The 14586-nt window shown below is 44.6% G+C and overlaps 1 protein-coding gene across 1 annotated transcript; it reads left to right on the top strand.

Annotated features, from left to right (window-relative positions):
• Positions 1-2267: 2267 nt before the first annotated feature.
• dera (deoxyribose-phosphate aldolase (putative)) lies at positions 2268-12973 on the top strand. Its single transcript, XM_087830743.1, has 9 exons — positions 2268-2371; positions 4968-5065; positions 5260-5407; positions 7341-7436; positions 7527-7661; positions 7879-8007; positions 10069-10181; positions 12486-12635; positions 12712-12973. Exons 1-9 carry the CDS (start codon positions 2341-2343, stop codon positions 12766-12768), a joined length of 957 nt encoding a protein of 318 aa, XP_087686869.1. The 5' UTR covers positions 2268-2340; the 3' UTR covers positions 12769-12973.
• The last annotated feature ends 1613 nt before the right edge of the window (positions 12974-14586 follow it).

The following is a 14586-nucleotide window of genomic DNA, read 5'->3' on the forward strand; positions in this document are numbered from 1 at the left end:
CCTGTTGATTAAGAACACCTTGCTAGAACCGGACTGGACCCTCCAGAAGTGCCGTAATTCTTCATGGAATTGCTTCAACGTTACTGGAAACACTGGTCAGAGATCGTGGCCCATATTAACGTGGTAACATCACACATGCTGTAGATTTGTTAGCCGTACATCACTGATGCAAATCTGCTGCAACCCATTTATAAGATGTTCTTTTGGGTCAAGACTTTGGAACCCGTTTGAGTCCACTGAACCCAGTGTCATGTTCAAGAAACCAGTTTGAGCTGAACTTTATCCAAACTCATCAGTTGATGTCTACTTCTAGCAGGACAGCATGTCATAAAGAGATGAACCTAGTAAGCAACAACACTCAGGGAGGCTGTGGTGTTGAAGATAAGCAGCTGTGAGCTCTGAGATCCAATCTTCTTTAAGACGATGGGATGGAAAGCTGTTTGCACTGGGTCCTCCCCCGCCCCCCCCCCCCCCCCCCCTCTCTTTCTGGATGTCACATCCTCTGAGGTGACTTGTAATTTCGACCATTGTCACCATTGTTGACAGACCCTATCACCGCTCTCTTTATGTTCTTTAACGTGACTTAAAACATAAACTTTAAAAGCACTAAATTACATTTAGTTAACAGACTAAATATATATGTATATGTAAATATTATGTAAACCCTAGATAAAGAAAATCTTAAATAGGAATGTGGGGGGTCAAATGGGATATTGCACAATGGCAGGATGAGCAGCAGCACAGACTGAACAGCACAAAGTTTTTAGTGGCAGTTAGTACAGTATTGCACTTTAAAAAAATATATAAATACCAATAAAGTGAAGTGAGCAGTGCAGATTATACAGAGTACTTGTGAAGCTGCAGCTTCTGAGTGCGTCCTGTGTGTGGTTGAGGTGTCGTACGGCTCGATGGTAGAAACAGACTCCTGTGACGTCTGCCAGAGGAGAACAGCTGATGTGCTGGGTGGCTGTGGTCCTTGATGATGCTGTGTGCTTTGCGGAGGCATCGTTGAAGATAAATATCCTGAATGGCAGGAATTCAACCCTCCTCATCTTTTCCAAGTGTTTTCACACTATTTTTGCATTTGGCTGGGTCAGTGTCACCACTGCCTGACAGGGTGTGTCGATCATAGAGATCCCACAGGTAGTCCAGCTCTTTCAGGACGGCACATCAATTCACACCTGCATGCCTCTAGAGTTTCCATACAAGAGGCATCTTGAAACTGTCATCACCAGCAAAAGCTTTTCTGTGAAGTATTAAATCAATTTCAGTACATTTCTCATTATTACACTGAATTTATGGACATCTATAGTTTGATTTCTTTGCGTGCGTGGATTGGATGGGTTGTTACCAACCACCTCTGGTGAGAATTTAATATTAATAGCACCTTTAGAAATGTATTTACTTATAAAACTGGTGATGCATTCAAAACTTATTGGGGAACAACAATAAAATATAGTGGAAACACTTGACATGGTCACCTGAACATTTAACACAGCCCAATTCCACCTCACAGCTAGGAGGACTGAGGCTTCCAGGGCGTTGGATCCTGCCAGGGGCCTGAAGGTGGGCCTTTGCTCTAAGCCGACTGGCATAGAACTCGACCAGGAGGCTGCGCTCTCACTGATGGCGCACCCACAGCGGTGGCAGTGGGCGCCACTCTCTTATAAAATGAATTTGATACAGAAAAAAAACTGAACAAGTGAAGCATTGTGAATACCTGAATGCACCGTACTATATAAATATTCAGACCCTAGGAATCAAATTTCCAGCTGAATTCAAAATTTGCTTTGTTTTGAATTAGTTGTTTGATTGCGGTACATCAGTTTCCTGTCTTGCACTTGAACTATGTTAAACTGCACTGTCCCCTTTAAATAAAAAAAAATTCAAGTTGGTTTGAATATGTGTGACAAAATTAGGATTTATTTTGTGTATCAATTCTGCAATTGAAACGTCATTGAAAGCCTGCGCTACACTGACATCTGGTGGAGGGTCAGGCAAACAGGAAATGAAAACTAGTTCATGCCAGTGCTGCTTTTATTTTGAAAGTGTGACTTTTATTTGTGTAGACGTGCAGGTGAATCCTCGTGTCGGATGCAAAGAGAAAGATTAATATCGCATTTCTAACAAGGCCTGGACTGTAAAATATTTATTTTACACAGGTCGCTGCGCCCTGAAATATCTTCAGTTTCTTTTGTCACACAAACTTCTACCCTCGTTTGACTTTCCTACGAAATGGGCGGAGAAGAACACATCCGGGCATTTTGAGTGTACTTCACACGTATTTTGGCTGCGACTGATGACGAAGTTCACAAACGACAGCGCTCTCTGTCGCTAAACATGTCGCCCAGAAATCCGGGTACGACGCTCGGTAAGTAAACGCGTGTACGGGCAGAAAGTCCGCAGTAGCCGTGCTCTCACGTTACCGTGACCCAATAACACGGTTTGATTTTGTTACCGAGGAATATTCACGTCGTCATTTTGCTTTGCGCAGGATTTCACGCTGAAACTTTGAATGTACGATGCTAAGTTAGGACAGGTGAAGTCAGTGAAGCAGTGAGAGGTGACTGACCCCGAGAGCACCGATGTTACTGCGCACTAACAAATAAACCGGAACAGCGCAAAGGTTTTAATCCTGCTTTCCGACGTGTAACTAGCTTTTACTGAGCAATCATGTGACAGCTGGCTGTGTAATTGAATACTCATGAGGTCTGATTAAGACACAGCACTGCAGTCTGCTGACAGCTTGTTTCGGACAAGAAGAGCACGTGGGTTTACCTCGTGACATTACAAAGTTTAAAGAAAGTTGATTTATATTCTATATTTCGACAAATGTTCTGTTATTATTCTTCCCACTCACTCCTTCTGACGATGGCCACCTCAACATCTACACAGTACACTTAAGTTACCTGCGCTCAGAGTGGATGTTTGTCAGTAAAGCAGAGTCACCTGTGAGACACCTGCACCTGTACTCGAGTGTATTTGTAAGGGATGAGCACAGAGGTCGTATCTGATGTGTGAACCTGAAAAAGCTGAGATCAGGTCAGAATGAATCCAGACGTGTCACAGGTTAACCTGGAGGTCACATTAACAGTTTGTTTTCTGACATTTGTTGAGCTGATGGAAAAGTTGCATCTGAAATTATGTGACATAAAAACACACATTACTCTTTATGCTCGCTGCTCTTCTGCAGGGCTACATGCTAAAGTAACATGAGCACAGCTTATAGACACCTGACTATGGTGCTATACATTATGCATACATTTCATTGTCTTGTGTCTTTCATCTCTTTGTATTTGATAGGCCTGACAATCAGGCCTGTGACTGACAATCAGTCACAGACAAATCAGTCTGTGACTGACAGACCATTTACTCAAGTAAAGTACAGATACCTGAGAATTCTACTTAAGTATAGTAACTAAGTACTTCCCACCTCTGCAAATATGTTTACTCCTTAAAACAACGACTGGTGAAAAACTCAGCATTTTCTCCAGTCGATACAAATTCTCATGTCGTTTCTGTAGAGCCTCATTCACTCCCAGCATACAGCTCGAAGCCATCCATGTTAGGGCTGCAGCTATTGATTATTTGAGTAAATAAGTTTGATTATTCCATCAATTATTTTAATAACAAATACTTTGGTCTTATTAATGAGCAATAATAAATATTCAAACGATGAAAAACGGAGGCTGTCAGAATAAACTATTCATTGTTTGGTTTACCTCAACTTACTCTAAGACTTACCGTATTTTTTTGGATTATAAGGCACATTAAGCGAAACAAAACAGTCAGATAAGTCAAACGTTACTCAGCTCATTCTTCTTGCTTCCTCCACTTCCGTAACATTGATTCATTAATGTTGAATCCTCTGCAGCTGCTCTATTCCCGTGTTGTTGCAGTATATTAATAACTAACCTCGTATTGTGGATGGATTATCTCAGTTGTTCTCCTGACTGAAGTTTGGTCCATTTACAGCATCCTGCTATGCGATTGCATTTGTCTCTAACCATCAGGAACCCTCATGTTAACTTTTATCAGTGGAAAAAAGTTAGCGTTCATCCTCCAGCTTCACTGTGTTTATGCTAACATAGCTGTGTAGCTAGCGATCACGTAGCACATCATTATATAGCAGCTAGCCCAACTTCAGTAACCCTACAAACGTCACTGCGGTTTAGTTTTCTGTCTTCATTTATGTTGGAAGTGATAGCAGAGCTGTATGTTTGAATTTTTCAGAAATCTCTCAGTCAGAACATGCTACATCATGTTTAGGTGGAAGCTAGCGAGCTAACTTCCTGCTAACTTCTAACTCTGTTAAATTTAATAAATCCTGTTTTCATGGATGTTAAACTTAATTGTTGCACCTGGTAAAGCAGCAACGCTGATCATTTTATTAAAGATGAAAGAATTTAGACAGTTTTTCACTCTGTGCTGCAGTGTTAGTTTGACTAATGGCGTCAGACTTAAAGACCAGATTGTTCCAGTATTACTGAGTCTCCAGCCTTTGGCGGCTGTTCTCATGTTGTTCCCCTGATGCTGAGTTTCGACCTTGATGGCTCAAAGCTGGTTCACTCTCCTGGTTTCTCTCTGGTATTCCTCTTCGGGGCAGTTAGCCAGAGCTCTGAGTCTTTGTAAGATTCAAGATTCTTTGTCACGTGCATCGTTATACAGATATAACACGCAGTGAAACGCTCCTCAACTGTGCAAAAAAGAGAGACAGAACTTTATATACAGTGAATGAGTATACACAAAGAGGACGTTATGTGCAGCAAGTGGGTGACATTATATATACATTATATAAATAAAGATAAAGGCCTCACATACAACAGTTTGTTGTGCTTAGACACCTCACGTCCCTCTGTGCTGCTTTGATCTCTGGTATCGAGAGGACATCTGATTGAAATACTCTCTGTATGTTTCAGCCACTTTAATAAAGTGAGTTTGTTTCTGTTCTTGTGTGTTCATAACAGACCTGGGATGGATATCCAAAGTGAGAGTGAACACACAGGCTGTGTTGAAGAGGGCTCAGTTTATCCAAAGACAGAAGATCCCCAAGAAACAGTGGCAGGTGAGCTGAGCTGTGAGCTGTGAGCTTGATGTTGTGGTGCTCGATGACAACAAGCCCACGCTGTCTTAACTTGTACGTACATGTAAGCACACCTCTGTGGTCATGGACAGTATTAACTATAAGGCTGGGTTACATTTTTAACACGTCTCACGGTGGATCCTTCTCTGAGCGCTGTTCCTTGTGTGTCCGTGCAGGCGGCGTGGCTGCTGAAGGCCGCGACCCTGATCGACCTGACCACTCTGGCCGGAGACGATACGGCCTCCAACGTGCACAGGCTCTGTTTGAAAGCTCTCCAGCCAGTTCGATACGACCTGCTCAAGAAGATGGATATGCACGACAAAGGTCCGTCCTCACGTCTGTCAGAGAAACTGATAAAATTAAACGTTAGTGTCATAAAATAATTATTAAATAATGAGCTAGCGTATCCTGTCACGATGGCTTCATTGGTGCTTAGTATTAATTCTCAACGTCTCTATAAGTAAAATAAATCTAATATTGTTGTGTTGAGCATCATTAGTGTAAAAGGAATCACAACAAATTTGTATTCATTTGCAGTTTTCCCAAATCCTGCAGCAAAATCCCGTCGACGTCACGTGAAAAACAAGTAATGCCTGTTTCCATGTTACGATTTCACCTGTCGGGACATGATGTATAAATCACAGGTCGCAGCATCGGACAAATATCATCCTGCATCAACAAAAAGAGTGAAATTTATTTTATTTAACACAAACAAAAAGTCGTGTGTAGCAAAACAAACCTTTAAAAGCAGATTTTCCTGTTTGCTGAGAAACAAAATAACTGTTGTTGCTGCGTCAAAGTCCAGATCAGGGATGTGACGGGTCGTTAATTCTGACAGACAAAAGAACCTCTGAGAGCCTCTAACACTGGATGAAATAAAAAATATTACACGTGCATTTTCAGAGTTTAATCACGTTCATCGTTAATCCCATAATGTTTGAAATGTGCGTTACTTTGCACACACAGTGTTGGTCTTTATTAGTGTCCACGTCTCCGTGCAGAACATGGTTACACATCACTGTGGTTCCAGTTTGCTCTGACGCACAGCTGCTTTTTCCCTTTAACCCTTTAAAACCGGTCGGAGCAGCACGCTCTGTTTTGCGTAACTATTTTTAAATCCCGGTAGCTCTGCAACCACGTGAGCTAGCGCAATAATTTGTTTTGCATATGAAACCGGAGGAATTGTACTTACATCTTATGCCATCAGCTTGTCCTCGGTCACAGTTTCCTTCCACATATAGCTGCAAAAACTGCATAAAAAGCACTTGCAGCAACAAAAACATAATATTCCAGAAACACGCTTTGCCGATCCGATCAGCTGTTCATAACACTTCCTACGTCCATCAGCGTGAACTATCACATGTCCACCATGACCTGCCCGAAACCGGAAGTGACGGCATTTTCGCAGAAATGTAGTTTTTTACCATCAGGGCCTCATGAGCCTATACTGGTGTTTTTAAAAGTTATGTTTGACTTTATGACTTTCTGTGTGGTTTCTGGGATGCTTAGGACTCATATTGCACTGCTGGAAATAGTTTATTTTGATGCATATGCTGCTTTTTTGCAAATTTGCATTATAATATTTATTTTCGTTTTTCCTGCAGTGTATAAAAATTGGTGTATTTCAAAAATAAAACTATGAAGACACTCAAAATAAATTTCCTGTGGTGGGAAACTATTTTGTGCAACTTTGTTGTATTTACAGTTTTGAGGGATAAACCTCTTAAATTTCTCTAACTAGAAATATATGTTAAAAAAGCAAAAACGATTTTCAATTTTTTTGTAGTTTATTGCACTTTTTTGCAATTTATGTAATTACTATGCACTTAATGCAGACATATTATTAAAATTTGGGCTATAATGGTTGTATTGATGTATAGCAACTTGAAATGCTCCCAAAAATGGCTCCACAGCATGTAAACATATAATATAAGCTCTGGCGGACTTGGTTCTATGGTAGGTCTTAAAGGGTTAAAGCCAGTGTGAACAGAGCGTTGGTGGTGAGGACGGCTGTCGCTCATTTATTCACAGAGAAAGTCAAACACAGGCTTTGAATTATTAACAACATCTCGTAACTGCATGAATTCAAATGTTTTATTTGCCTTTTTCTGCTACCATGATCTTGTTTTTTATCATCCTATTTGTCATCGTTACCTGATGAGTCAGCCAGGCTGTTCAGACACTCGTCAGCCTGCAGGGGGAGCCACAGGCCAGTTTATCACCACGTTTCTTCTTCTGTGCTCTAATCTGATGTCAGGCGTGACAACAGCGGCGGTGTGTGTGTATCCATCTCGTGTGACTGATGCTGTCGGAGCACTTAAAGCAGCCAACTCCAGCCTTCCTGTCGCCTCAGGTAAGTCGTCGCTATGGCAACCCTGTGTGTAACATAGAAAGTGAAAGGCTCGTGCTGCCTCGGCTCCACTGTGTTTTCTGTTTCTCCCAGTGGCCACTGGCTTCCCAGCTGGCCAGACTCCACTGGAGACCCGCCTGCAGGAAGTGCGCATGGCAGTGAGTGACGGCGCGACGGAGATCGACATCGTCATCAACAGGATGCTGGCCATTACAGGACAGTGGGGAGGTATGCTGCAACCTGCCTGTGGTTACTGTGACGGATCTGTGAGTTTAATCCTGATGTCTGTAGTCAGAGTTTAATACATGATGAGATGTCACAAAACAAACATCGGCTAATCCTGTAACCTGCCCGTTTCCTGTCACTTCACTGCGTCATGAGGGCCCCCCCCACGGGCGTGCACTGAACACGTCGAGTGATCTCAGTTTCGTGTCTCCCTCTGCAGCCATGTACGACGAGATCCGTCAGTTTCGGGAGGCTTGTGGCCCCGCCCACATGAAGACCATCCTGGCTGTCGGAGAGCTCGGCTCGTTCACCAACGTCTACAGAGCCGGCATGGTCGCCATGATGGCTGGTCAGTCTCACGACAGTGTGTGTGTGTGTGTGTGTGTGTGTGTCTTCATCTGATAGTTTAATTACACGTTCTAGTGAAGCTGATCATAAAATAAAAACTATGACTGTTGTTGAGAACAGGGCTCCATGATGTAAATGAGCCTTTATACATGCAGGGCTTCGTGTCCACGTAACGCTGGGCTTCATGGTTTTGATCAAAGGTGTGAAATCAAAGATTTGTAGGCGGAGTCACAGATGCCCTTTGGGCTCGCAGCAGGAGAGGCCTCCAGTGTAAACTCGCTCTTCACTCTGACAGCTGTTAAAATGAGTTAGACGAGCTTACAGAATAAGTTGATACTCAGGATGTCAGACCCGTGTTTTCATTGGTTTCTGTTCTGTCGTGTCTAATGAAGCACGTGGTCACACAGGCTGTATGACAGTAGCATGTTGATCTGCATAACAGCTGATCTGCACTCACTGCCTGCATACCTGCAGCGTAACAAACACCATGTAGCAAAAATTGCTGACACAGGCGCGCACAGGCATGCACACATGCACACGCACACGTGTACGCACGCGCGCGCGCACACACACACACGAGTGTGCTTAACTAGCCGTCATGCAGGCACACGTGCATGCACACACATGCGCGCACGCGCACACACACACACACACACACACACACGAGTGTGCTTAACTAGCCGTCGTGCATGCACACACACACATGCGCACACACACGTGCACGCACACACGTGCACGAGCGTGCTTAACTAGCCGTCACACAGGCGCACACACACGTGCACACACACACGAGCGTGCTTAACTAGCCGTCACACGTGCGCACACACACGTGCACACACACACGAGCGTGCTTAACTAGCCGTCGTGCATGCACACACACACATGCGCACACACACGTGCACACACACACGAGCGTGCTTAACTAGCCGTCACACGTGCACACACACACGTGCACACACGTGCACGAGCGTGCTTAACTAGCCGTCACACAGGCACACACACGTGCACGAACGTGCTTAACTAGCCGTCACACGTGCACACACACGTGCACGAGCGTGCTTAACTAGCCGTCACACAGGCACACACACACGTGCACACACACGTGCACGAACGTGCTTAACTAGCCGTCACACAGGCACACACACACGTGCACACACGTGCACGAGCGTGCTTAACTAGCCGTCACACAGGCACACACACACACACACGAGCATGCTTAACTAGCCGTCACACAGGCACGCGTGCACACACACACGTGCACACACACGTGCACGAGCGTGCTCAACTAGCCGTCACACACTAAGCCGATTACAGACCTAAATCGTCAGGCGCTCTGATAGAGATCGTCATTAAAACATCGCTTTTGTCACCACACTTGCTCCTTAATCTCCTCTTGTTCCTATGAATTGCATATGAGATTCCTGAAATTGAATGATAATTTTACCTATTAATCTCTGATATAGCCTTTTTTACCCCGCCGTTCCCCGCCAGTATCTCCCTGCCCACGCAAATGAATAGAGCTTCATTACCGCCACCCACATTTAATAACCGTTATCCATTATCTGGTAATTAAGACTCCGTATAACGAATCTCAAGGATTACGCCAGTTTGAGAAAGAGGGGAGAGAAACTGAAAAAATACATATAACATGTCTTTAATGAACTGTAAAATTTCCATCTTGTTCTGCTCGGTAATGAACAGTCATTATAACTCAGGGAGGCAGGAGGGCGGCGTCTCTTTTTTCTGGCCCTGCAGTTTGTGGGTAATCTGTTAAACTGCGTCATTTCATCTTCTATTTTTATCAGTCGAGCTGATAAAATATAATTGGCTGTGAAGGAAGGCGAGGAAAGAAATAATGATTTTTATTGATGAGCATTAAGCTGTCGTTTGTTGCAGCAGCGCACGCTGTTCTCCGGCCGCGCTGTCGGTGCAGTCGACCTGCACGGGAACGCCGGCCTCGAGCTGTTTGTCGTCCCGTCGGACAAACCCGACGGCTGAGCGATGCGACGTAACCTCAGTACCTGCTTTTGTTGAAGACATCTCGTCTGTTCCAACACGGCAGGTTCAGACTTCATCAAGACGTCTACAGGGAAGGAGGCTGTCAATGCTACTTACCCTGTTGCCATAGTGATGGTGAGAGCCATCCGTGACTACTTCATGAGTACGGGCCACAAGGTGGGCGTGAACACTCACCGACTGTAGAACAGTTACTACATTTATTATGTTCATGAAACCAGCATCATGTTCACTGACTGATGGACTAAAAGTACTCGTATGAATGTGGAGCGAGTCACGTGTATGAAGCAGCTCGAGTACTCGAGTAGATAAGAAGCATTTCATCAAACAGCAGCAACTTAATTCTGCTCAGTTTCATTAAGATGCAGCAAAAATCTGAATGTAAACGTTTACATGGCAGCGCTGCAACACAGGGTGAGTCACCATGACGTGCGTCTAAAAACGGCAGTCCGTGTTCAAAAAATATGATCAGCTGAAGCTTGAAGAAAAGGAAGTGCACTTCAAGAATAGCTGAGACAACCTAGAATGGGAAATGCCCCTAATGTGTGGAGCAAAGCAGGAACCAGTCTATCGCTCCTACAAAATAAGAGATTTGGAGGCGCTGGTTAAACAGCTCCCACCCATAACAGAGGGAGGAGCAGCTTGGTTAAGGAAGTTAAGGACCTTAACAATCAATAACCAATCGTAGGCCAGTCGAGCCTCGCCACAGCGTGCTCTGTGTTTAGTGTCAAAACGGATGGTTTTGATTTTATTGCTGTGGAACCAGGTTCAAGCAGAGTTTCTCAGATTAAAACATTTTATTAGTTACACCGTGTTAGTTCTGACCTGCTTTTGCCTTCAGAACTTTGTCAGTGTTGAAACAAACAACTGAAAAAGTACCAGGTACTGTGACCTAATGGAAACCCTATGGGCTCAAAATGTGGTCATAAATATTTTGTACTTGTTAATCAGGATTTGTGTGTGTGTGTGTGTGTGTGTGTGTGTGTGTGTGTGTGTGTGTGTGTGTTTAAAAAAAATAAATAAATAAATAAATTTGTGTGTGGACTTAGCAAAAAAAACGCTGCAAGTTACAAGTACGAATTTTGACCCTATTTTTCTTCCTTTCAGCTGATTGGTCAATGTCATGTCAATCACAAATGTAACAATCCAATCAGAGAACAGATGGGTTTGGCTGTCGGAGGGGCGCTTTTTTGAACTGCAGGTCCTTGAAGGGAATAAATTTTAAATGCCTTTTAAATGCCAACCCAGCGTTTTCCTTCATCACCACGAAGGAAAACAGTCTGTGGTCGTCCGAGTTTGGTGATTTTTGTGTCACAGGTCTACGTGTTGAATACAGGGACTTCCACAGCCTTTTCAACAGTGCTGCGCACCGCGGGGTGGGGGCGGGCAGTGTTTTGGAAATGACAGTCTTCATCACAAAGCTTTCTTCGTTATGAATTAGCATAGATGTTTTTATTGAACATTTGAAGAACTAGCAAAAAAAACAAACTCTTGTAGAGGACATAAAGTCAGAGATGGAAACGACAAGGAGCAGGTGCATCTAGTGCAGGTAGAGCTGCTGCAAAAACCCACAGAGCTCAGCAGCCAGCAACAAATTCTGGATCCTTGGCTTTTAGTTAGCAGTTAGCATTAGCAGCACATGCTGCGTCCGATGTGAAAGGACCTTTATGCTGCGCACTGTGACTCACACCCCTGGTCCCGGGTCAGCCCTGACTTTGTGTTAAACTAATCCTAAAGTAATAATGGTATTTCTAACCACTGATATACCACAACTTTATCCTTTCAACAGCTGCTGAAAGTTAGGGGACCTAGCTGCTATCGGATATTTATACAGAGATCCTCCAGCTTCAAACTGTATCACCCTTCAAGGACCTGCAGTTCAAAAAAGCGCCCCTCCGACAGCCAAACCCATCTGTTCTCTGATTGGATTGTAACATTTATGATTGACATGACATTGACCAATCAGATGAAAGGAAGAAAAATAGGGTCAAAATTCGTACTTGTAACTTGCAGGGGTTTTTTTGGCTAAGTCCACACACAAATCTTTTTACACACACGAAACTGATTTACAAGTACAAAATATTTATGACCACATTTTGAGCCCATAAAACCCTGCAAACCGTGGTGATCTGAGCTGAGTAGGTACTGATGGACCAGTAGAGCCGCTGGTCCATCAGCACCAACCCCGCCCCCCTGCCATGTGAAAGCTGGCAGGGTTGAAGTCACCAAAGATGGAGCCTCGGGTGCTGAGTCTGTAGCCGGGCTCTGGCAGAGGGGGTAATGTCACAGCAGAGGGAGGAACGTAAACAGCCACCGAGGTCACATGGGTCCAACTGCTGGTCGACGCATGTGCACGTAACATTTTTTTAGGCGTGTGTATTTCCAAGTACCACCTTTGATGTGTCATCGTGCTCCAAGTGTGTCGTGTGTTTTATTGACACGCGTGTGCATGCCTTCTTGTAGGTGGGCTTTAAGCCAGCAGGGGGCATCCGAACAGCTGAAGAGTCTTTGGTTTGGCTGACTCTTATCAAAGAAGAGCTGGGTGATGATTGGCTCTGTCCCAGCCTGTTTCGCCTGGGAGCCAGCAGCCTATTGGCTGACATCGAGAGGCAGGTGGGTACGCAGTAAACACGCAGTAGATGTGACACGTCTTATTTTACTCGAGGTTCTTACAGATGTTTTTGGACAGATTTATCATCAGGTGACTGGGCAGTATGCAGCGTATCATGACCTTCCCATGGCTTGAACTCGCCTGCTTCACGTTTTAAAGAGAAGCTCAGAAGATCCACACGATCGTAAATCTGCTGCTCGTTCAAGGTGCTTTAGTGTCCTGATGAATAACCCAGCTGGTAATTTAAAGCTTGAAGCGAAGAATGTGATGAAGATCAAAGTTTTTTACTTGTTATAATTTAACAATCGCACTTCATAAAATAAACACAGAGTGGAAAACAGTTTGTTTCCTGTTTGTTCTTGTAAATGGGGGGCGATCGTGGCTCAAGAGTTGGGTGTTCAGTGACACACAAAGGCCCAGCTGGACTCTTGCTGTCAGGTGAGTGTGCAGCACCATGCTGTGTACAAGAGATGCACCGGTCGTGTCCAAATTCATGGGCTGCTTCCTCCTGAGGCCGCATTTGTAGACCGATTACGTCACAGCGACGCGCCGAAGGCTGTCCAAATTCGTAGACTCCTCCGAATGCAGCCGACAAATGCGTCCTCCTTTTCCCCGAATTTGAAGGATGGGTCGGGTGTGTCCTTCTTGGCCCACCATATCCCAGAATTCATAGCGCGGCCCGGCCAAACTCCAGTTTCCGGCAATGGCTGCCGCTACTAAGTTTTAAAATTACTCTTATTAATCTTTCTGGGCCACAAAATAAACTTTAAACATATTTTCAGGCGAGAATGTGGGTTAGCTCGTTGATAATTAACAATGAACACAAAAAACGGAGAAAGATTTCGGGTCCATTTTCGATTTTCGTGCCGTGGCGCTGACAACCGGAAATACTCTGAATTAAGGGCGGGAGTAGATCGAGAAGGCTAGACCGTCCAATTCCACAGCCGTTTACTTCCGGCCTACCCGACCTCCTGAGGACCCGGCCCACGTAGACCGCGAAGGCCGGGTCCTCAGGAGGATGCAGCCCATGAATTTGGACACGACCACCATCAGCTGAACCCAGAGTGGCTTTTGCAGCAGTTTGACGTCACTCACGGCAGAACCACCAGTCGTGTCGGTGGTGATGGCAAATATAAACGAGCCATCAGAGCAACAGACCTGCGATGGGAAGCGTGCGGCTTACGCTGCCAACCATGAGTGATCCTGACCTGTCCACAGATCTGTGCTGAGGATTAGACGCAGCGCTGGAACAGCATACAAATACATTTGAGGTTCATCTCAAGGCAGAAAACGTTTATACTTGAAGACGTTACAGACGCTGACCTTGGATGAATGAGTCGGTTCCTTGTGGAGTGATGGGCATTCTCCTTCCTCTGAGGGGTTGCCTCAGCTCTCTGCCGTCACACGATCCCTGCACAGTCACTACATCGATGAATGTTCTTGGTGGTCTTCCTGTTTTCCTTCTGCCTGTCAGCTCCATCTTCACCATCACCTGCCCACTGTAGCCACTATCCCTGCCCAGTAAGTGGGCTAATCTGAAGACAAGGTTGGTGAGTAACTAAAATAATAAAAGAAAAACAAGTTGTTTTTTCTAGTTTGAGAAATGACATCATGTCTTTGAGCCACAGGGAGTTCGGGGGGTTAGGTGACTTCCAGAGGAGTAAGGATGCACCGTGTTGTCTCCAGGATGTAAAAGCAAGAACCTTTGTTTTGCAGGGAAGCTGCATTTTTGATTCAGTGTGTTTGTAGTTCAGTGACCTCATGCTGCCTGGCTGCAGGGCAGTAGCACGGTTTGGAGTCGGACCCACGTCTCTGTCTCCCTCTCTGCTTTCCCGTCTCTCTCTGCAGCCTGGATTTTTGTTTCTGATGAACTGAAAAAGAAATGATCTGCAGACACAGATGAGCTTTGAGAGATTCCCATGAACTGAATTGTTATTAATAGATAAAAATTCA

The sequence above is a fragment of the Neolamprologus brichardi genome, chromosome 17, assembly GCF_056152115.1.
Source record: "Neolamprologus brichardi isolate AB-2024 chromosome 17, ASM5615211v1, whole genome shotgun sequence".
Taxonomy (NCBI): Eukaryota; Metazoa; Chordata; class Actinopteri; order Cichliformes; family Cichlidae; genus Neolamprologus; species Neolamprologus brichardi.

Coding starts and splice junctions, on each gene's coding strand:
- dera (XM_087830743.1), top strand. CDS start 2,341: ATGTCGCCCAGAAATCCGGGTACGACGCTCG. Junction 8,008..10,068: donor CATGGTCGCCATGATGGCTG/GTCAGTCTCACG, acceptor CCAACACGGCAG/GTTCAGACTTCATCAAGACG. Junction 12,636..12,711: donor TGGCTGACATCGAGAGGCAG/GTGGGTACGCAG, acceptor GTTTTTGGACAG/ATTTATCATCAGGTGACTGG.